The 23,402-nt window shown below is 47.1% G+C and overlaps 1 protein-coding gene across 1 annotated transcript; it reads right to left on the bottom strand.

Moving 5' to 3' along the window:
* Positions 1 to 894: 894 nt before the first annotated feature.
* On the bottom strand, positions 895 to 20,622 carry TOR3A (torsin family 3 member A). Its single transcript, XM_017653725.3, has 6 exons — positions 20,160 to 20,622; positions 19,529 to 19,642; positions 18,648 to 18,913; positions 16,920 to 17,098; positions 2,670 to 2,794; positions 895 to 2,080 (listed from the first exon to the last, which is right to left on the bottom strand). Exons 1-6 carry the CDS (start codon positions 20,443 to 20,445, stop codon positions 1,830 to 1,832), a joined length of 1,221 nt encoding a protein of 406 aa, XP_017509214.3. The 5' UTR covers positions 20,446 to 20,622; the 3' UTR covers positions 895 to 1,829.
* Positions 20,623 to 23,402: the final 2,780 nt, after the last annotated feature.

The raw sequence follows: 23,402 nt of genomic DNA, 5'->3' as shown, positions 1-23,402 counted from the left end.
ATTATGGGTTTACAGTGCCTAGCTCAAGGCATGGCACACATAAGTTCTCAAATGTTACATAAAACCAACCAGGTTCCAAGAACTAGAACGCAGGGCAAGTCCAGCCTTGGCTTGAGCATGCTGCTAAAACAGCAGTTTGATAGGTTTTTATTTTCTTAAACACCTTAATGCTCTGTGCATTAAGTGTTCTGAGCACTTTGAAAAAGATGAACTCATGTAACCCTCACAGCCACCCTAGGAGCTTCAGTAGTTAGGCTCACTTTTACAAAAGTGGAAACCAAGGTTAAACTGAGGGTGCTAGCTTTCCTGTGGTCTCACAGTGGGCAGTGGCCAAGCCATGGCACTCCAGCCCCATGGAGTGGGGAAATGTCCAGAGTTCTGCATTGGTCTGCCTGTTCTGGCCCCTCAGGTGTAAGAGGGTCAGATACTATTATGATGGCCGCCTTGGTGGACCAGTGGTGACAGGATGGCAGCTGTTCTGTGGCCCTGAGACCTAACAATTGACCTCTTAGTGTGGCCTCACAGAGTTTGGAGCTGGGCATGTACTAGGCTCGGCTGCCTGCACATTCTCCCTGCGATGCTCCATATGGATACACCAAGCCAACAGCTAAAATTGGCCCCTCCTTTTCTTGTGTGTTAGAACAAGTTTTCGTCCAATGAGTGGTATGAAACTGTTTAATTCATTTATTTGAATGTTTATTGGGTACCTGTTGTCAGGTTACTGTGGGGCAGCTGAGTAAAGGAGTGCAATAGTCTTAACGGGAGAGACGTAGTGTTCTTTACCAGGGCTTAAGGTGAGCAGGCTGGGCAGGGCTTTAACTAAGGGAACACTCGAGGTGCTGACAAATGTAAAAGACGCGTATGTAATCCCAGAAGTGTAGAAGGGAAGAATCAAGGGACAGGAAAAAAACATGAGCTCCCCCTGTCTGTCCAGAGGCACAAGTACATGTTCTCATGTGGCCAATCCTCATAAATGACTGTTTTTAAAGCGGGGTGCATGGGAATGACATTCTCATGCAAGCAGTATGCTGAGGAAGCTCTTTGGTAAGAAGTTGATGTAACCTTTGTCGTCCCAAAGCAAACTGCATTTGGCAGACGGAGCAATAACCCAGTCCGCTCAGAGCGCCCGCGCACCCAGCCCCACCAGAGCTCATCAGGATCACCTGGCATCGGGAACGTGGCTCAGAAGAAAAGGAGGCAAAGGGTTTTAGAAAAATACAAAATTTTAATCTTTATATATGGCATGGTCATGTCAAGGCCCCTGACTTACACTTTTAATCTGCACAACAGAGTAAGTCTTAGCTTACAATGACGAGATTTAAAAAAATAATTCTGTGTACTTTTTCCTTCAGTCTGATGCTCTTTGCTGATCTTCTGGCTCACAGATAAAAGCTGCTCAGCTTCCCTCTGGGAGTAACACCTGGAAAGCTAACCCACCCAGATGCCCATGTAAGCAAAGCCTCCCTTTTCCCTTCTGTCACCGAGGACCCTGCAGCCGCAGGTCCCATGCCCGAGTCTAGGCATCTGCAGGCAAGGGCTGAGGCACTAATAAGCCCTGGGGATTTGTTTATTCCCACATGGCTTTCTCAACGACTGGGCCCACATTTTGGAATGTGGCTCTTTAAGGCACTTTTAAGTCACTTTAGTTGATTTTAAGAATTGGCTGTGCTTCTGACTTAAGGCCTTCTTTCTACACACCCTGCGTGTTAGTGACTGCTGGGTGCCAGCCTGCCCCACGCCCAGCTTCTTACAGGCCCGGACAGTGTGCTGACAGGCCCTGAGTCCCATTACTGGAAGACAGGTGGCTTCAGGAGGTTTTCATGGAGCCCTTAAGGCAGGAAATATTTAATCCTTTGGGAAATAGATTTGCATCCCTGAGAAGAGAAGAGTTGTTCCTCCTTGGGAACGTACACCACCATCTTGGCGACTTCATCCAGTGCCGCCTCCGTATACGGGAGCTCCTGGCTCAGGAAAGCATCGCGCGCGCACAGCCTCACATGACGGTACTCCAGTGGCAGGAAGGGGACGAAGAAGTCAATCAGGTTTTCCTTGACCAGATGGCTGTGGCCAAAGGCACCGTCTGAAATGGAGACCAAAGTTACAGGGGAGTCTTACCTGGGGCTGAACCCAACTGGAATTTTAAGATGTCCCTGCTACTAAGGCCTGGGCAAGGTTTGATCTTGTACGCCAACTCCAGGAGGGCTGACTGACATTTACGGCAAGAACTCTGCAGCTGTTTGTCCCTTTAGGGAAAGAGCGCATGGTCAGCCATGGACGTGCGCTGCAGGGCAGCGGGAGAGCAGGGCTGTGAGTGCCAGGTTTGGTTTGATCTGATGGCAGGAAGCACAGGGTACAGGTCTGCCTCCCGTCACAGGCTGGGTTGCTCGAGGGTTCCTGCAGAGACTCTCAGAGTCCACAGGCTTCCCAGACCACCGCGTGTCTTTCCAGGGCTGGGACAAACTTCTCTCAGTTTGCATATTCAGAGAAGGAGTTTGGCTTTCTTGGCCCTCCTCTTGTGCTCACCTGAAGTTGACAATGAGGTGACCGAATGGTGTACTTTCTGTGGTCCTGGGTGCCCCGCCTGCCTTCTAAGCACACAGCCCAGCACACAGACAGTACCCCAGCTGCGCTCTCACCACAGGTGGACTGTCCACACGGCCGGCACTTACCTGAGGATTCCACAAGCTCAGCCTGCAGGCTAGACTCCAAGTGCTCCATTGCAATGTCTTCCCGGGACCATCCAGCCTTAAGCAGATTCAGGACCACCTTGTTGATGATATTGCCCCCAAGGTTACTGAAAGAGATGGGGAGCCTGTTATCAGATCACATTATTTTCATATTTAGCTTCCAAGGGATAACTTGACCCCTGAAGCTACTGCACTGGTGCCTGGAAGAATGGAGGTCGAGGGGCCTGGGCCTCCCCCAGGAGATCACAACCCAAGGGTCTGTACAGAAAAGACACTGTCCTGCTCTGCCACCCACCTCCCTGGCTTACTCCCTCCTGACACACGCTGAGGCTGTGCTAGGTGAGGGAGCCTGGAGGTGGGGGCTGTGGGTCTTTCCCTGGTCTTCTGTATGGAAGTCACCGGGCACGGGTGACTTGAGGGGGCTTGTGGGCTTTGGGAGGGAGTGGAGGAGCCTAGCCATGGGACGGAAGGCCAAGGCTGGCACAGGGACGCCATTGACTGCCATGCACATGGACTTCAGCTCATGGACCATGGAGAACTATCGAAGGGTTTTGAACTTGGAAGTGTAGGGTGGTGGGGTGAAGCGATCAGCTTTATATCCTACGATCATCCTGAGGCCACAAAGGTTGGATGGAAGAGGCATGGGATGCTTGCAGAAACCAAGTCAGGGAGCTGTTTGCAGAAGTTCATGTTTAGAAGTGATGAAGGCAAGAGAAAGGGATTTAAGAATCACTTTAGGAGGCACAATGGACAGAACTCTGTGTTTGACAGATGTAAGAAGTAAGCGAAAGGAGGTCATCAAGGAAAACAAACGTTTGCCTTGAGCTGAACCCCACCCCCTAAGCAGACGGGTGGAGGTGGGAGTGTGGAGTTAAACTTTTCAGTGTTGTGCACTCGCCTGTGACCTCTGTAGGAGCAGTGATGTCATTAGGCAACTGCAATGACGAGCCTGAAGCACAGGAGAGAGGACGGGCTTGGAGAGAGGAGGGAGAAAAGGGCAAGGAGAGCGACTCAGAGCCGCCAACAGGGAGCTGGGAGGGCGGCGGCAGAGACCTGGGGCTGGCATTTCCTCCCCTGCCGTCCCCAGCCCTGCGTGTATGTCTCTTACCCACCACACTCATCTCCCCTAAGGTGGCTGCAGCCTCCTGGGCCCTCTGCCAGCTCCTTGAACCAGCCCAGCTCTGCTCCTGCTTCTTCCTCAGGCCCACACAGTAGGGAGTGTGAGGTAAGTGAAGGAAGCGGGAGGCAGGTGTAAGTCCAGCAGGAGCGCCGAGCCAATCTCCGTTCTCTCTTCACGGAGCCTCTGATCAGCTCTCTGAGACACATTTAATGTGTAACTCCTTCGTCTGCACAGCATCTGGGTGTGCCCTGTGTGCCAGGCTCCAGGCAAAGGTCTGGGCACCGAGGAGCAGAGTGGGTCTCCCCCTGCCGCCTCCTGCGACGGGAAGGAAGGCTGAGCGTGCCCCTCCCTGCCACGCGCTCAGCCGGGCCTGCCAAATGTCCAGCCAAGTGATCTCTTGCGTCTTTCCCGTAGGCCAGGTTTTCCCAGTGGCCACGAGTGCCCAGCTGGAGAGCCTGGCAGGGAGGAGCTGCTGAGCCAGACTTCCCCTGACACCTGCGTGGAGGGACGCTTGCCCCTCCCCTGCAGGAAGGCCAGCCGGGCAGGTCATCGGTGCACATGCAAGGGGCCCCAGTTGCATCAGCTGAGGCAAGACCTCCCCAGCGCCAAGGGGCTGCCATCCCTGGCATTCCTCACAGGAGGCGAAGGCAGGAATACACGAGCAGGGCTGGGGGGCAGGCCTCCAGGGCAACAGGGAGACAGGCTGAGTTCACTCCCTCAGCCCCGGAGCACGGGCTAGGGTGCCTTCCCGTTTCCACCCTGAAAGCCACCTGATACTAACTCTCCTGAGAGCAGCTTAGTCTGTTTGTTTATGTGACCCCGAGGCCTTGCACAGTGCTTAATGCACACCAGGTGCTCAACAAATGTTTATTAAGTAAATGGATGTCTCTGCACTTTTGTCTACACTATCTCTACCTCCCTTCTGGATTTTTCCTCCCGTTTTGCACAGCCAATGTCTTTCTTCCTCCAAGTTACAGTCTCTGTCTTGCCCACTAAAACATAACCTGGGCCCCTCTCTATCCACTGCCCCCGCCCCTATTCCTCTGGCACCAGCATCACGTGGTTAGACAGATGTTGCCTTCCTGGAGCCCCTCAGTTCCCTTCCACATCCTCCCACATCACCAGCTGGCTGGGAGCTCTGAGGGGCCCAAGGGACAGAAGGCATCTCCAGAGGCTTGTCTTTTCCACTGGCTCTGGGATAGGCCGACATGGAATCTCACCAGCCCCAAGCCTCCAAAGGCAGGGGACTCAAAGGCCTCTCCACAACGCTGATAACAAATCCCAGCCCTAATTGCCGGGTCTTTCCTAAGGAATGGATATAAAATAATCATGAATCTCTGTGAGCCTTAGTCTTATTATCTGTAAAATGAGAGAAGTGAACCAATTTAAATGTCTTCCTTAGGTCCCCTTAGATTCAACGGTCAAGCAACAAACAGTCCTACAAGTATTTTCTATGTTCTGGGCTACACAGCCTTTGAATCAACAAACAATTTACATTTATATAGTCCTTTTAATTTTTCAAATTCTTTATTCTCCTGATGACAGCCCAGTGAGAACAGGCTTAATTACCATCTTCACTTTATAGCTTGATGAGAAGAGGACAGAGTTCTATGTTCCATTCCCCGTCCTGCCCCACAACCCCATTCCTGGAGCCTTCTACACTTGGTAGAAGTGGGTGAAATGGTCACTGTAAGTTTTCTGGTACCCAGCCCGTGGGACCCCAGATTCCTCCGGCCCAGATGAAGAATGGGCTCTGAGGGTTGGGCACTCCCGCCTGCGCATGACACTCCCTGCTTCAACTGCACCTCGTCCCTTCTGCCACCACAGGGCAGGTCAGTGAAGTCACTAGACCTTACTTTAAGTGGCAGGTTCAAGATTAAACTGCTGGCCTTACGCCAGTGTGACTTTTTTACATCAGCAGGTGAATCAGCTGTGCTTTTCTTTCACACACACACAAGTCCTCACCACACACATGAGATCACTATAGAAATCAAATCTGGAAGGGGCTCAAGATGGCGGCGTGAGTAGGGTGGCAGAAATGTCCTCCCTAAACCATATATATTTTGAAAATACAACAAATACAGCTATCCCTAAAAGAGAGACCAGAAGATACAGTACAACAGCCAGGCTACATCCACACCTGCGAGAACTGAGCATCTCACATACAAAGCCGCAACCCAGCAGGACCCGAGCACTCCCCTCACACCAGCTGACCGACGAGAGGAAAAGACTCAGAGTGGGGAGGGAGTGGAAGCCCAGGACTGCTAAATAACCAGCCCTAGTAATCTGCCCCAGGAGCACAAACACACATTGCATGGTGTACTGGATTTAGAGAAACAGAAAAGTAAAATCTGAGATGGAGACTGTGACCGGGTCCCCACAGCTGGCTCCCCTGGGACAAAAGAAAAGTGGGTGCTTTTTAAAAGTTTAAAGGGACAAGGGCTTAACAGCTGGACAAAATCATCACAGCACACTCAGTCCAGCAGGCTGGGAATCTTAAAGAACTTTAGGCACCCTAACCCCATGGGGGGTAATGCAGCCCCAAAGCTCACGGCAATAAGCAGCCGGCCATTCATTCCCCCTGGCCAGTGCTGCAAGCAAACCAGCTGACCCACCACAGCTGTGGAGCAGCTGGAGAACAGCCCCTCCCACAGCAACCACACAGTCTCCTCCAAGTGCGCAGCTGCCCGGCACAGACAGAGGAAGCCAGAGCAAGGTCTGGAAGGCATGAAGGGGCACCATTCTCACAGGAGAACACACCCTGCACTTCGGCGACCCTCCTCAGTGCCCTAGGCAATCCCAAGGATGCCCCGCCCATGGCAGCTCAGGAGATTATCCCAGAGTTTGTTCTCCCAGCTGATGCACACGCCACCTGCCTGCAACCACTTCTATCAGCACGAAAAGGCAGAAGAATCTGGTCCAGTCAAAAATCACTCAGACAACCTGAGAGAGAGGGCCTGGTGAGATACATATAACCAACCTTCCAGAAAAAGAATTCAAAATGAAAGTCATAACCATGCTGATGGACCTGCAGAGAAATATGCAAGAGCTAAAGGATGAAGTCTGGAGGGAGATAACAGAAATGAAACAATCGATAGAAGGTCTTGAGAGCAGACTGGATGAGGTGCAGGAGACTGTTAATGGACTAGAAATCAGAGAGCATGAATACAGAGAAGCTGAGGTAGACAGAGATAAAAGCATCTTTAGGAATGAAAGAAATTTAAGAGAATTGTGTGACCAATCCAACTGGGACAATGTTTGCATTATAGGGGTGCCAGAAGAAGAAGAGAGAGGAAAAGGGATAAAAAGTGTCTCTGAATAAATAATTGATGAAAATTTCCCCAAGCTGGGGAAGGAAATAGTCTCTCAGACCATGGAAGCCCACAGCTCTCCCAACACAAAGGACCCAAGGAGGACAACACCAAGACATACAGTAATTAAAGTGGCAAAGATCAAAGACAAGGACAGAGTATTAAAGGCAGCCAGAGAGAGAAAAAAGATCACCTACAAAAGAAAACCCATTCGGCTACCATAGGACTTCTCAACAGAAACTTTACAGGCCAGAAGAGAATGACATGATATATTTAATGCAATGAAACAGAAGGGCCTTGAACCAAGGATACTGTATCCAGCACGATTATCATTTAAATTTGAAGGAGGGATTAAACAATTCCCAGACAAGCAAAAGTTGAGGGGATTTGCCCCCACACACCACCTCTACAGGATATTTTAAAGGGACTGCTCTAGATGGGAGCACTCCTAAGGCTAAATAGATGTCACCAGAGAAAATAAAAGCACAGCAAAGAAAGTAGACCAACCAAATACTAACTATAGGCAAAAAAAAAATAAACTATCTACAAAAGCCGTCAAAGGAAACACAAAAGAGTACAGAATAAAACACCTAACATATAAAGAATGGAGGAAGAGGAATAAGAAGGGAGATAAATAAAGAATCATCAGACTGTGCTTATAATAGCTTAATGAGTGAGTTAAGTTAGACAGCTAGATAGTAAAGAAGCTACCCTTGAACCTTCGGTAACCACGAATCCAAAGCCTGCAATGGCAGTAAGTACATGTGATTGATAATCACCCTAAATGTAAATAGACTGAATGCACCAATGAAAAGACAGAGTAATAGAATGGATAAAAAAGCAAGACCCATCTATATGCTGCTTACAAGAGACCTCAAACCCAAAGACACACAGACTAAAAATGAAGAGATGGAAAAAGATATTTCATGCAAACAATAGGGAGAAAAAAGCAGGTGTTGCAGTACTAGTACCAGACAAAATAGACTTCAAAACAAAGAAAGTAACAAGAGATAAAGAAGGACATTACATAATGATAAAGGGGGCAGTCCAACAAGAGGATATAACCATTGTAAATATCTATGTACCCAACACAGGAGCACTGACATATGTGAAACAAATACTAACAGAATTAAAGGAGGAAATACAATGCAATGCATTCATTCCAAGAGACTTCAACACACCACTCACTCCAAAGTACAGATCCACCAGACAGAAAATAAGTAAGGACACAGAGGCACTGAACAACACACTAGAACAGATGGTCCTAATAGACATCTACAGAACTCTACATCCAAAAGCAACAGGATACACATTCTTCTCAAGTGCACACGTAACATTCTCCAGAATACACCACATACTAGGCCACAAAAAGAGCCTCAGTAAATTCCAAAAGATTGAAATTCTACCAACCAATTTTTCAGACCACAAAGGTATAAAACTAGAAATAAATTCTACAAAGAAAACAAAAAGGTTCACACATGGAGGCTTAACAGCATGCTCCTAAATAATCAATGGATCAATAACCAAATTGAAACAGAGATCAAGCAATATATGGAGACAAATGACAACAACAGCACAAAACCCCAACTTCTGTGGGATGCAGCGAAGGCAGTTTTTAGAGGAAAGTATATAGCAATACAGGCCTATTTAAAGAAGGAAGAACAATCCCAAATGAATAGTCTATAAAGTCACAGTTATTGAAACTGGAAAAAGAAGAACAAATGAGGCCCAAAGTCAGCAGAAGGAGGGATATAATAAAGATCAGAGAAGAAATAAATAAGATTGAGAAGAATAAAAAATAGAAAAAAATCAGTGAAACCAAGAGCTGGTTCTTGGAGAAAATAAACAAAATAGATAAATCCCTAGCCAGACTTATTAAGAGAAAAATAGAATCTACATACATGAACAGAATCAGAAATGAGAGAGGAAAAATCACGACGGACTGCACAGAAATACAAAGAATTATTAGAGAATACTATGAAAATCTATATGCTAACAAGCTGGAAAACCTAGAAGAAATGGACAACTTCCTAGAAAAATACAACCTTCCAAGACTGACCAAGGAAGAAACACAAAATCTAAACAGACCAATTACCAGCAACGAAATTGAAGCGGTAATCCATAAACTACCCAACAACAAAACCCTCGGGCCAGATGGATTCACCACTGAATTTGATCAGACATATAGAGAAGACATAATACCCATTCTCCTTAAAGTTTTCCAAAAAATAGAAGAGGAGGGAATACTTTCAAACTCATTCTATGAAACCAGCATCACTCTAATACCAAAACCAGGCAAAGACCCCACAAGAAAAAAGAAAATTACAGACCAATATCCCTGATGAACACAGATGCAAAAATACTCAACAAAATATTAGCAAACCACATTCAAAAATATGTCAAGAGGATCATACACCATGACCAAGTGGGATTCATCTCAGGGATGCAAGGATGGTACAACATTTGAAAATCCGTCAACATCATCCACCACATCAACAAAAAGAAGGACAAAAACCACATGATCATCTCCATAGATGCTGAAAAAGCATTTGACAAAATTCAACATCCATTCATGATAAAAACTCTCAATAAAATGGGAATAGAGGGCAAGTACCTCAACATAATAAAGGCCATATATGACAAACCCACAGCCAACATCATACTGAACAGCGAGAAGCTGAAAGCTTTTCACCTAAGATTGGGAACAAGACGGGGATGCCCACTCTTCCCACTGTTATTCAACATAGTACTGGAGGTCCTAGCCACAGCAATCAGACAAAAGAAAGATTGGTAAAGAAGTCAAACTGTCACTATTTGCAGATGACATGATATTGTACATAAAAAACCCTAAAGACTGCACTCCAAAACTACTAGAACTGATATCTGAATTCAGCAAAGTTGCAGGCTACAAAATTAATACACAGAAATCTGTTGCTTTCCTATACACTAATGATGAACTAGCAGAAAAGAGAAATCAGAAAAACAATTCCATTCACAATTGCATCAAAAAGAATAAAATACCTAGGAATAAACCTAACCAAGGAAGTGAAAGACCCATACACTGAAAAGTACAAGACACTCTTCAGAGAAATTAAAGAGGCCACTAACAAATGGAAACTCATCCCATGCTCTTAGCTAGGAAGAATTAATATTGTCAAAATGGCCATCCTATCACAGAACCCAAGAATGGACTAACAGTTGCCAAAGGGAAAGGGACTGAGGAGGATGGGTGGGAAGGGAGGGCTAAGGGCAGGGAAAAAGAAAGGGGGCATTACAATTAGCATGTGTAGTGGGGGAGGGCACAGGGAGGGCTGGGCAACACAGAGAAGATGAGTAGGGATTCTGCAACATCTTACTACACTGATGGACAGTGACTAATGGGGTTTGTGGGGGGGACTTGGTGAAGGGGGAAACCTAGTAAACACAGTGTTCTTCATGTAACTGTAGATTAATGATAACAAAAAAAAATGGCCATCCTGCCTAAAGCAATCTACAGATTCAATGCAATGCCTATCAAAATACCAACAGCATTCTTCAACGAACTGGAACAAATAGTTCTAAAATTCACATGGAACCACAAAAGACCCCGAATAGCCAAAGCAATCCTGAGAAGGAAGAATAAAGCAGGGGTATCTTGCTTCCCAACTTCAAGCTCTAGTACAAAGCCACAGTAATCAAGACAATTTGTTACTGGCACAGGCTGGTAATCTTAAGGAACCATTGGAACAGAATAGAGAGCCCACATATTAACCCAAACATATACAGTAAATTAATATATGATAAAGGAGCCACGGATATGCATTGGGGAAATGACAGCCTCTTCAATAGCTGGTGTTGGCAAAACTGGACAGCTGCATGTAAGAGAGTGAAACTGGATCATTGTCTAACCCCATACACAAAAGTAAATTTGAAATGGATCAAAGACCTGAATGTAAGTCATGAAACTACAAAACTCTTAGAAAGAAACAGGCAAAAGTCTCTTGGACATAAACATGAGCAACTTCTTCATGAACATATCTCCCCAGGCAAGGGAAATAAAAGCAAAAATGAACAAGTGGGACTATATCAAGCTGAAAAGTTTCTGTACAGCAAAAGACACCATCAATAGAACCAAAAGACATCCTACAGTATGGGAGAATATATTCATAAATGACATATCTGATGAAGGGTTGACATCCAAAATATACAAAGAGCTCACACATGTCAACAAACAAAAAGCAAATAATCCAATTAAAAAATAGGCAGAGGATCTGAACAGACACTTCTCCAAAGAAGAAATTCAGATGGCCAACAGGCACATGAAAAGATGCTCTACATCACCAATCATCAGAGAAATGCAAATTAAAACCACAATATCACCTCACGCCAGTAAGGATGGTCACCATCCAAAAGACAAACAGCAACAAATGTTGGCAAGGATGTGGAGAAAGGGGAATCCTCCTACACTGCTAGTGGGAATGTAAATTAGTTCAACCATTGTGGAAAGCAGTATGGAGGTTCCTCAAAAAACTAAAAATAGAAATACCATTTGACCCAGGAATTCCACTTCTAGGAATTTACCCTAAGAATGCAGGAGTTCAGTTTCAAAAAGGCATATGTTTATCACAGCACTATTTACAATAGTCAAGAAATGGAAGCAATCTAAGTGTCTATCAGTAGATGAATGGATAAAGAAGATGTGGTACATGTACACAATGGAATATTATTCAGCCATAAAAAGAAAACAAATCCTACCATTTGCAACAATGTGGATGGAGCTAGAGGGTATTATGCTCAGTGAAACAAGCCAGGCAGAAAAAGACAAGTACCAAATGATTTCACTCATATGTGGAGTATAAGAACAAAGAAAACCTGAAGGAACAAAACAGCAGCAGACTCACAGAAATGAAGAATGGACTAACAGTTACCAAAGAAAAAGGGACTGGGGAGGATAGGTGAGAAGGGAGGGATAAGGGGGAAAAAGAGGCATTATGATTAGCACACATAATGCAGTGGGGGGTGGCATGGGGAGGGCTGTACAACAGAGAAGACAAGTAGTGATTCTATAGCATCTTACTATGTTGATGGACAGTGACTGTAAAGGGGTATGTGGTGGGGACTTGATGGGGGGAGTCTAGTAAACATAATGTTGCTCATGTAATTGTAGATTAATGATAACAAAATTAAAAAAATACTTGAAGGGGCGAGTCTATAGTAAACAATGTTCCTCATGTAACTGTAGATTAATGATACCAAAATAAATAAATAAGATTAAAAATTAAAAAAATAAATAATAGTAAAAAAAGAAATCCAACCCAGAGACTCAAACCCACAACATTAGGACACAGATGGACCCCCACTTATGATGGTCTTAGATTTTTCAGTGGTGTGAAAGCAATGTGCATTCAGTGGAAGCCATACCTTGCAACTGAACCTTTTCCTGGGCTATCGATGCGCAGCACCATCCTCTCCCCTGATGCTGGGTAGCAGCAAGTCACAGCTCCCAATCAGCCACACCATCACAGGGGTGAGCACCTGACACACTTGCAGCCATACTGTACCCACAGAACCACTATTTTTCATTTTCAGTACAGAATTTATTAAATTCCATGAGATAGTCAATGCTTTGTTAAAAACCTGGCTTTGTGTCAGATGATACTACCCAGCTGCCATTGCCCAGCTAAAAGTGTTCTGAGGGTTTAAAGTGGGCCCAGCTAAGGCATGATGTTTGGTAGGTTAGGTGTATTCAATGCATTGTCGACTTAATACTTTCTACATACGATGAGTTTATTAGGATGTGACACATCATAAGTTGAGAAAGATCTATACCTGACTACTTCAGGTGATCTCACCAGCCTAAAACCAACTGCTTTCTGGATGCCCAGGGCAGGGGCAGTGCTGAGCCAGCATGTCAGCCTGGCTGGTCTGCACCAGAGCCCACACCCCTATGTCCCTGTCAGGGGTATGTGTCCTCCTCCCAGGGAACTCAGAGGCTCCTGGATGGCTGCCATCTCCAGCTACTGTAGGCCCACATGGCAGCTTTTCCCCTGGTGGCTCTCTCCCCAGGCTCTGTCTGCATCCCAGCCATCTGTTCATTCACTGGTGGCCATGTGGCCTCAGAGGTCAAGTCACTGGGGGAAAGGGCAGGGCTGGTGGGTCAATGACCAAAATACTATGAAGCAAATGTCTGCCTGGAGAAAGAAGGATCAACTGGGACACATTAGGAAATGCTGGCATAGAAGAGGGTGAGGGTTTTCCAAACTGAGAACTGGGTAGGAAAGTCAGTGCCCAAGCACTGTGGTCCAAGCTGGGGAAAGGTCAGCTGTGGGCACAAGGCAGAACCAGCCTGGGCTGGACCACAGGAAGAGGAGCAACTAGGCAGAGGAACGGGAAGGTGCCATGCTCAGGGTCAAAGGATTCCTGCACCTGCAAGACGGAGTCCTGAGTGAGCCTACCACCAGGCTTCCTTCCACTCAGGGGAAAGGACTCAAGTTGCAGGAATTGTTCAGAGGGTCCTCTGGACCCCTAACCCCTGCTTCCACCACCTGAAAGGGTTTAGATAGAGAAGGCTTAAGGAACCAAGGTGATTTCTTATTTGGCCTCCTCTGCCTTTTAGACCCTCCACCTAATTCACTACAGCAGGAAGAGATCTGTGCCTCTGGACTGCTTCAGAAGGTGGTACATAATATAAAGCCTGGTGAGGAGAGTTAATTTGAAGAATTTATTGGCTTTCATCCTGATTCTGACCAAATCATATCAGAAAATCTACTTTTCTCTTAAAATCACCTTGGGAGGGCCCCCCTTGCCCTCCTTTACCATGTACTGTAGTGCCCTACGAGCCCTGCTTACAGACTAGGAAGGACTTCCCATCAACACACCGAAATCCCATCTGGTCTTGTGCCCTGTCACAAAACAAGATCGGCCCTCCATGGCTCACTCCTTCATATTCTGTAAGCCTGGATAAAAAACCAGGCCCCCTCCTTCTCTACCTTCACAGAGTATACCCCAAGGTGGGGAAAATCCCCTAGCAAGCATGTATTGGCCTGCAGGAGGTGAGGGGGAGTGAGCAACTGGTGTGGTTTCTTGCACTGAGTGCAAGAAGATGCTTGTGAAGCACTCGAGTTGGGACAACAGGGACCCAAACCTGACTTTTAATAGAACTTAAGCAGGACTTTTCCAGGTGGAGCCTTCATAAAAAGACGGTTGGATAAGTTGATTTCTAAACTCACTTTTTGTAAAGACATTTCCAGAGCCTGGGGCACACAGTTGAACAAACAGGGAACATGGTGAGTGATTAATTGATGAGTGCTACCTGGCAGGGTTGCAAATATCAACATAGGTGGGCAAGCTTTTCACTTAAAGCAAGTCAAACAAAATGAGGAGACAGAGGAATATGCTTGAAACAAAAGACCAAGACAAAACTTCAGAAAAAGAACTAAATGAAACAGTTAAGTAATCCACCTGACAAAGAGTTCCAAGTAATGGCTATAAAAATGCTCACTGGACTTGAGAGAAGAATGGATGAACTCAGAGAGGACTTCAAGAAAGAGAAAGAAAACATAAAAAAGAAGAGATCAGAGACGAAGAATACACTAAATGAAATGAAAAATAAACTAGATGGAATCAACAAATGTTAACATCAATGTTAACAGCAAGTGATTAGAGGGTGCAGATGAATGGATCAGTGATTTGGAAGACAGAGAAATGGAAAGCACTCAAGCTCAACAGCAGAAAGAAAAAGTAAAAGAAATGAGGGTAGGTTAAGGGAGGTCTGGGACAGTATCAATCATCCAAACATTTGCATTATAGACATCCCAAAAGGAGAAGAGAGAGAGAAAGGAGTGGAAACTTGATCTGAAGAGATAATAGCTGAAAGCTTTCTGATCTGGAAAGGACACAGACATCCAGGTCCAGAAAGCACAGAGAGCCTCAGACAAAATGAAGTGAAGGAGGTTCACACCAAGACACATAATAATGAAAATGTCAAAGATCAAAGACAAAGAATCTGAAAAGCAGTGAGAGAAAAGCAAAAGAGTTATGTTACAAGGGAAACTCCATAAGGCTTTCAGCCTAATTTTCAGCAGAAACTCTACAGGCTAGAGGGAGTGGTGTGATATATTAAAATTGCTGAAAGAAAAAAAAACCTCCAACCAAGAATACTTTACCTGGCAAGGATATCATTCAGAATCGAAGAAGCCATAAAGAGCTTCCCAGATAAACACAAGTTAAAGGAGTTCACCACCACTAAACCAGCTTTACAAGAAATGTTAAAGGGACTTATTTTAAGAGGAAAAGAAAGGGCTGTAACTAGAAGCAAGAAAATTACAAAAAGAAAAAAATTTCACAGGTAAAAACAAACCTAACAAAGATAGAAGATTACTTAAAAGTATGTGTGAAAGTTAAAAGAAGTAGTAAAACCAACCACTTCCAAAACGTAGTTAAGAGAATCAAGAAAAAGGTGTAAAAGAGGACATCATATTAAAATGTGGAGAGAGAGTAAAAAATGAAGTGCTCTTAGAATGCATTTGAACTAAAGTGACCATTAACACATTGCTATATACATGTAAGATGTCATATATAAACCCATGGTAACCACAAACCAAAAACCTATAAAAGATACCTAAAAAATAGAAAGGAATTGACCATAACACTAAAGAAAGTCATCATGCATAAGGAAAGACAGCAAAAGAAGAAAGAATCAAAGAACTACAAAAACAATGAGAAAACATTTAATAAAATGGCAATAAGCACATACCTATCAATAATTAAATGTAAATGGACTACATGCTCCAATCAAAAGACGTAAGGTGACTGAATGGATAAAAACCCCCAGCTATATGCTGCTTTTAAGAGACTCACTTCAGACCTGAAGACGCACATAGACTGAAGCTGAAAGAATAGAAAAATATATGCAAATAGAAATGAAAAAAATATCTGGAGTTGCAGTACTGACATCAGAGAAGATAGACTTTAAAACAAAGACTAACAAGAGACAAAGAGGAGCTTTATGTAATGATTAAGGGCTCAATCCAAAAGAAGATAAAATAATTGTGAATGTCTACACACCCAACAAAGGAGCACTGAAATACATAAAGTAACACAGGTTAACTGCCTGGGGCTTGCGAACGCCGTCTGGAGTAGGGGATGTAGGATGGACTTGTAGGACGGAGCCCATTAACCTGTGGAATCTGGTGTTATCTCCAGACAGATAGCATCAGAATCGTGTTGAGTTCTTGGAAACTCTGCTGGTGTTCAAGAATTGTTTAGTGTCGTGTGCGTGGGAAGACCCCCCTCCGCCTCTCACATACACACACGCTGAAATCAGTCCAGGACCCCAAAAGGAGTTAAACACATTCATCACACCTCCCACCAAGCAAAAGTCCAGGACCAGATGGCTTCCCAGAATTCTATTAAACTTTCAAAGAAGAGTTATTACGACTCCTCAAACTATTCCAAAAACTGAAGAGGGAGGAAAGCTTCCAAATTCATTCTACAAAGCCAGCATCTCCCTGATACCAAAACCAGAGAAAGACACTATAAAAAAAGAAAATTACAGACCAATATCCCTAATGAATCAGGGCTGCAGCAGAAAGACCTAAGGTAGGCCCTGCTACCATGGGAGCAGATAGGCTTTTGTTTTCTCTACATGAGTTTGTGCTATTTCCCTTGTGATAAACTTCTGTAGCCTAGGAGAGCAGGGCAGCCCTTGCCCGGCAGCTCCTGCACCAGGACACAGTTCCAAAGCTTGGTGGATACAGCACCTCGACGGAGGGGTCTTCTTCCCCTCTCCCAGCCCTCCTGTCTACTGTTCCTCAGACTCACCTGAGAAACAGAAAGATGCTTCTCGGGGACTCGGCCCTGTGGTCCTCTGGGGCCTGGCATTTCAGGTTTGGTCTGATGGCCTCCAGCAGCCCCGGATGCAGCTTCTCGGCCTCATCGAAAATGAACAGGGTCTGGTGGCAGCTCTCTTGCGTCTTTCTTATCTGGCCTGTCAGCCGCTCCTGTGCAGAATACAGGGAGCTACTGGGACCTGGGGGAGCAGTGGGAGGCACACACCCACCTCAGGCCAGAGGGCCCCACAGGCGGTGCTCTCTGCAAGGCCTCTGCAGTGGATAAAGCTTCCCAGGTGCTGCTTCGGCACCCTGAGGTCTGGACACCAACTAGGTGGAGCCAGCTTGCAGAGAGGAAGAGGGCCTGCCAGCCCTGCTCTCTGTCCTCCAGGATGAGGTCCCACCCCAGAGCTAACAGCCCACTCACCCTCCCCAGGGAGAGGAGCCAGGCTCTAAAATGGGAGTGGGAGCAGAGACAGGCACAAGTGCCCGAGCTGGCCACAGACCCTGAACTCCCAGGAGCACAGTGCCCACAGGCACCCAGCCTGGGCTGAGCTCTCAGGGGGGCCTAGGGAGGACCTGTCTGGGACCTGACCAACTCCCAACTGGGGCTCCCCACTCTGGGCTAAGCCCTCAGCAAAGATGCTGCTCTGCAAGGTTCAGTAGGAGAACAGGGCCAGCTGCTGCCCCGAGGTGGGGAGCTTTGGCCAAGACCACACTCACTGTACACCTCTAGCCTCCCTGGATTTTGACACCAGTCCCCTGTTACCTGTGTGTGTGTGTGTGTGTGTGTGTGTGAGAGAGAGAGAAAGGATGTGCAAGTGAAAAGACTGTGCATACATGTCTGTTTTCACAGCAGGGAAGCTGATGCCACAGTGAAAAGCCAGCTCGTCTTTCTGGGAAGGCTGGGCTAACCAGCCGCCTGCCCTCAGGACAGTCCGGGCTGCACTGAAACTGCAAAGCAACCCAAGCAATCTCTGTCCTCAAAGGCTTGCACCATCTTTCCGGGTTAGCACACTCCAAATACTGGAGCTGAAGGCAAAGGCGCACGCAGCCATCTCTGTCACACTGTCCTGGGCTTTTGGTCCTTGCCTGGCTTATTTTACACACTACGTTATCTGACAGGCGGAAGCCCCAAAAGGCAGAGCAGCAATGACAAATTTTGTCCACCTGCCTGCTGGCCTGTAATGACTAGTTCTTGGGAGATATGGAAAAATCACTTAGGATATGATATGCCTCTTTAAAAAAAAAAGGACATATAATTTTTTGTCCAATATATCACAATGACATAAAACAGCATCAGAGAAAGGCTTGAAGGAAGTGCACCAAAACCCTAACTGCAGCTGGGTTTGTGGGGGGAGATTATGATAAAGTTTTTGCTTTTCTTGTTCTACATTTCCTGTGACATTTCCACTACTTATGTAACAAAATAAACATGGATTCTCTGTTTAAGCTCAATGTTTGGACTCTCATGTATGGATGCTAAGGAGAAAGCTCAGGGTGAGTTAGGTTTGAACATCAGGCTTTCCTCCATATGTTCAGGGCCTTATCCATGTCGAATGGAGGTATCTTTGTGTTATGGACTCTGTTGAAATGGCCACCTGTCCCCCAACACCTATACCCCAGGCTTCTGAAGGGCCCACCTCCTTGCAAGGAAAGACTGGTTTCCAGGCCCCCCTCCCAGCACAGACACCTGCTCCTAGGGCTCTTGAAGCCTCACCTTGTACAGGTCCATGTACTTGGGGTGAGGAAAGTGGAACGTAGCGATGAACATCTGCACACAGTCACTCCTTAGCCCATCCCGGTACAGGTTCTCCGCCAGCATCTGTGCCACAAAGTTCTTGCCTGTGCCTGACCAGCCATGGAATGACAGGGCCAGGGCCTTGTCTGGCCGGGGCAGCTCTAAGTAGCCCCTGACTGCTCTCAGGAGCAGCTCCTGGGCCAGATGCTGGCCGTGCAGTCGTACACTCAGGTCTGACTCTAGGCCTAGGGACAGGAAAAGAGGCCATGGTAACAGGTGCACACGGTGTGGTCCCCTCCCAGTCTCTGCAATGGCCAAGAGACCTTGGAACATCTTTGAGGTGTGATCCACTCTGTTTGGCCTCAGAACAAGAAGCCACTGGGCAGACCCTGTAGAAGGGATTTAAAGGGCAATTTTCTGAAGAGTTTGAGAAATGAAGATTGAATTTAGGGAGAGAATGGAATCACTCTTTCTAAAAGTCCTAAAGACACCCCAGAATGGTTAGCAGAGTCCCGTCTGGAAGAGGACTCCCACCCCAGGCGCAAAAGGTTGCTCTCACCTGGAAGTTTCAGGACCTCCTAAATATTTTACAGAGATATTTTCATTTTATTCATTTTAATTCAATCCAGAGAACATCTGCTAAGGGTGGCCGATGTGCGCAAAGTCCTCCACTAGGCCTACCTGCCTATCAGCCATGAGGGTGCAGGGTCCGCAGGTAGAAGCTACTGGGAATCAGGGCGGAGACAGGGAGGTGTGCTGCCAATTGCAGCAGGGTGATTAAAGGTCCCTTGTGCCGTAGCTACTTGCCCTGAACTCCCTCCCCACAGATCTCCAGTCCCTTAGAGCTTCCAAAGCCCAACCTGTGAAGTTGTTGGAGATCCTGCAGTCCCCGCCGCCGCAGCAGTCCTGGAAGCTGCAGTACCACGCGGTCAGGATATCCAGGTACTGCTGGCCCAGCAAGGGAAGGTCCCAGCCTGGAAAAGGAGGCGCTGTGAGCAGGGGACAGAGCCAGGGGGAGCCCAGCACTGCCTCCCCGCAACACAGCGGTGCGGTTCTTCGGTCCTTCGTCCTGCCTGCAGAGCTACAGCTCGCTGCCCTCCCCTGGGCCGTCCCGCGCCTTGCCAGGGAACGGGCAGGAGTGGGTGGGTACCTCCGGCTCTGAGTAGATGGCCTTGCCAAAGACGCAGCCCCAGCAAAGGCTGAATATGCTCAGACTGTATACCTTAAGCACGGAGGTGTGGGAAACCCAGACCCTGCCTGCAGGGAATTTGCTGTCTAGCAGGGAGACAAGCTGGTGATGATCAGCTTCCTATCTGCTTGGGGGTCCCAAATCATCTGATTACAGCCAACCCCAAGGGCCTCTAAATTATTTTGTCCAGAGTCAACTTGAATATACCCAGCAAAAGCAAAAACAAAACAAAAATCACCGCCTTGACAGCCGTGCCCCACTTCCCCGCAGCGGCGCGCGCGGGCCGGGCCGCCGCGTCTTACCCAGGGGCCCCGCGGGCGTCTCGTTGTGCTCACAGTCCTCGGGCCACACGCGGCAGCTGAAGAGCGCCCAGTACCGCCGCGAGAGGGCACCGGCCGCCCGCAGCCGCTCCCGCAGGCCGCGCAAGGCCGACCAGGCCGGTCCCGAGCGCGCCTCTCCCGGCTGCTCCTTCGGCCGCGCGGAGCCGGGGTCGGGCTGCGCCGGCGCGCCCGGGAGGAGCAGGAGCAGCAGCAGCGGCCACAGAAGGCGCGGCGCGGGCGGCAGGCGGCGGCGCGGGCGGCGGAGCATGGCGAGCGGCGGCGGGCGCAGGCCGACTCGGTCCCGGCCCGGCGGCGGCGGATTGGCGTTGCCGCGGGAACGCAGGCCCGAGCGCGCCTCATCTGAGCACGGGCCGGGGTGGGCAGACTTCCCGAGGCCGGGTGCAGGCGCCGCCCTCCGCGGGCTCGCGGTGACGCGGGTCCGTCCGGGTGGCCGTTGTCACGAGGAAGGTGAAGCAAGGCCTGGAGATGGCCGCGGCCAGTCACGCTGTGTTACGCCCGCTCGACAGCGCTGTGACTTGTGAGGCCCACCAAAAAAGGGCACCCATTTGTGCGGGGCCCCGTGTCTGCAAAGCAGCTTCCAGTCAGCCTGTCAGCCAAACCCAGGGCACCGGTCAGCGCAGTCATCTGGGGGCCGAGGCCGCCAAAGGACGGCCTGGCTCGTTTGCGAGGGGAAATGAAGCAGCAGCAGAGAGCCTCCAGCTTTCCACAGCTGGGAGTCCACAAAAGAGGAAGCGACAGTCTAGAGACATTTGGGTTTTGGGAACTCCCAGAGTCATGGGGGAATCATGTCTCATTAGAAAGAAGTAAGGCTACGAACTGTGTGCACTTTCTTGTCTAAGTTTATGGCTTTCAAGTGCTTGGAACAATGAGCAGTTTCTAAGACATTCTTGGCAACAGACTTGAGGCCCTCTTTTCCTCAGGGATCCTCTTATATGAGAAGTCAACTGAATTTGCTGGAGTTTTAGCAGAGCTTAATGCATTTTCAAACCCCCGAGTTACTGAAGCCCCTGGTCTGAGAGCCATCTTGTCCTAGGAAGGAAACTGCTTGCTAGATATCAGGGAATTTAACTAACGCCATAGGCTCAGAGGCTTTCCGGTTGGGTTCTCCAGACAGGAGGGTGAATCCTAGTTGCCATGCCTCATGTGTCACATGGAAATTGGTTCATCTGTTAAGAATATTAAGTAGACACTGATGGACAGTAACTGTAATGGGGTGTGTGATGGGGACTTGATAACGGGGGGAGTCTAGTAACCATAATGTTGCTCATGTAATTGTATATGATGATGTGAGAAAAAAAATCAAGTAGACAGACATGAGCAGCTGGGGAAGATTAAGTTCAAGGAAAAACCGCTCAAACAGCCCAGGTAGGGCTCTCACCAGCAGACAATGAACGCTTTGCAGGGAGGTAACTTCTTGCCTGTCTGGACCAGGACAAACCGGTCCCAACAGGTCCCAAGGCAGGTGCAATGGAACAATGCCAAGAACTGCCCAAACCACACCTCCTCATAATCTCATTAAATTAAAATTGTGATTTTGTTCTGGGCTTTTCTGTGTGCATTTTAGGAAAAGATGTGCACCAAGAGGAATGGGTGTATAATTACAGATGTAAATCAAATGATTCCACCCTGTCAATCAAAAGAAGTGCCTTCTAGTGGGGTGGTGATAAACACTCTCCCCCAAAAAAGTTTAGTGCCTTTGTTTATGGTGACTCCAGCCCAGTCCTCCCTTGGAGTGTATTCAAATAAAACTTTCATTCTGCTTCACTACTGTGTTTCTGCCCTTCAGTTCTTTGTTGCAGTGGGGACAAGGACCGAGAACAAACTCAACCCATAACATGTTCAACCCAGTCTGATATCACTGGATGCCAGGTCTGCTCTTCCCTCACAGCATCCTAGAGTTGCTCCTGCCTTTCATTCAAACAGCTACAGGAATTAGGGAAGCACCTTTGTTAGGATACCACGATATTTAAATTGAAAAGTAATGCGCATGTGTATGTCTTAGCCACTCAGTGATGCCAAAGTTGAACCTAAATCCTCCACTGGGCAGGAGCCAGTACACCAGTGCTGCATTATACACAGTCAAGCTCATGACGCCTTCAGGAACAGCAAACAAGAACATACCATTATGCTTACTTGGAAATTGAACACATTAACTCATTCAGTAACTGCTGTTTGAGCATGAATGGAAATCCAGTATAGTGATTAACTGAATGGCTCTTTCCATGTCCTATGTGTGACTTTGGGTGTTCCTTAACGCCCTATGCTTTATTTTTACTGTCTATAAAATGGGGGTAATAAAATAGTCACTTCACAGGGATGCTGTGAGCGAACTCAGCTACATGTTACTTTACTATTATATATGTCCCACCCTGGAGGCAGCTCTGGAGAGTCAACCGAGGAGGCTCTGATGGCTTTATTCATACTGATTATGTTTAAAGATAAATTTATGGTGATAAAATTACTAGTATTAACACTGGTTTCTTAAAAAAAAAAATCCAAGTTTTAAGAAGGAAATAAATGTCTCTCTACTTGTAACTTTCAAGTAGAACTAACTGCTAATTTCTGAGATGTTTTGAATTTAGCATTTCACAACAAATAAAGTAGGTAGCTGGAAAGTTCTTAGACAAACAATTTGATTTCAGGAAGACATCTTTTTCCTCAAAGAGTAGAGGTTCATGTTTTTTTCACCAGAGTCAGTCCCTCATAAAAACAATGAATCCAAACATGGATTTTTAGACAAGCCTCTAAAATAAATTGCTAACATTCATTCTCAGGGCTTGGAGGTGCTGGCTGAGAGTCTAGGAGCCAGAGCACATGGCAGGGCCATCCAGAGGTGGCTGTGAAAACTACAGGCTGCTGGGATGATGTAGCCACCAAACCCCTCTCAGTGATACTCCAATGCGCTCCAAGGACCAGAAGCACTGGCGTCACTGGAGCTTGCCAGGAATAATCTCAGGCTCCAAAGCTCCCTGATTAAAACCTGCACTTTACCAAAGTCTTCCTAAGAGAAAACAGCCACACATCTTTCCAGCCCTGCGGAAGGAGGCAGGATACCATTTATCTTGAAAACAGTTTTGGGGTAAAAATCAATTCTTTGTCTCCAAATAAACTTGGCACGTCAAAAGTGAACTGAAAATATGAAATCAATGTTTCACAGCTCGCCTGCACACCAGTGACTTCTTTATCTGTGCCATATAGCAACTG

This window comes from Manis javanica, chromosome 11, assembly GCF_040802235.1.
Source record: "Manis javanica isolate MJ-LG chromosome 11, MJ_LKY, whole genome shotgun sequence".
Classification (NCBI taxonomy): domain Eukaryota; kingdom Metazoa; phylum Chordata; class Mammalia; order Pholidota; family Manidae; genus Manis; species Manis javanica.
This window is presented reverse-complemented; position numbering and strand designations above follow the sequence as displayed.

Excerpts from the sequence above, each read along its gene's own strand:
- TOR3A (XM_017653725.3), bottom strand. The coding sequence starts at position 20,445 with ATGCTCCGCCGCCCGCGCCGCCGCCTGCCGCCCGCGCCGCGCCTTCTG. Across the intron at positions 19,643-20,159 it reads GACGCCCGCGGGGCCCCTGG|GCTGGGACCTTCCCTTGCTG; the intron begins GTAAGACGCGGC and ends CTCCTTTTCCAG. Across the intron at positions 18,914-19,528 it reads GATCTCCAACAACTTCACAG|GCCTAGAGTCAGACCTGAGT; the intron begins GTTGGGCTTTGG and ends TCCTGTCCCTAG.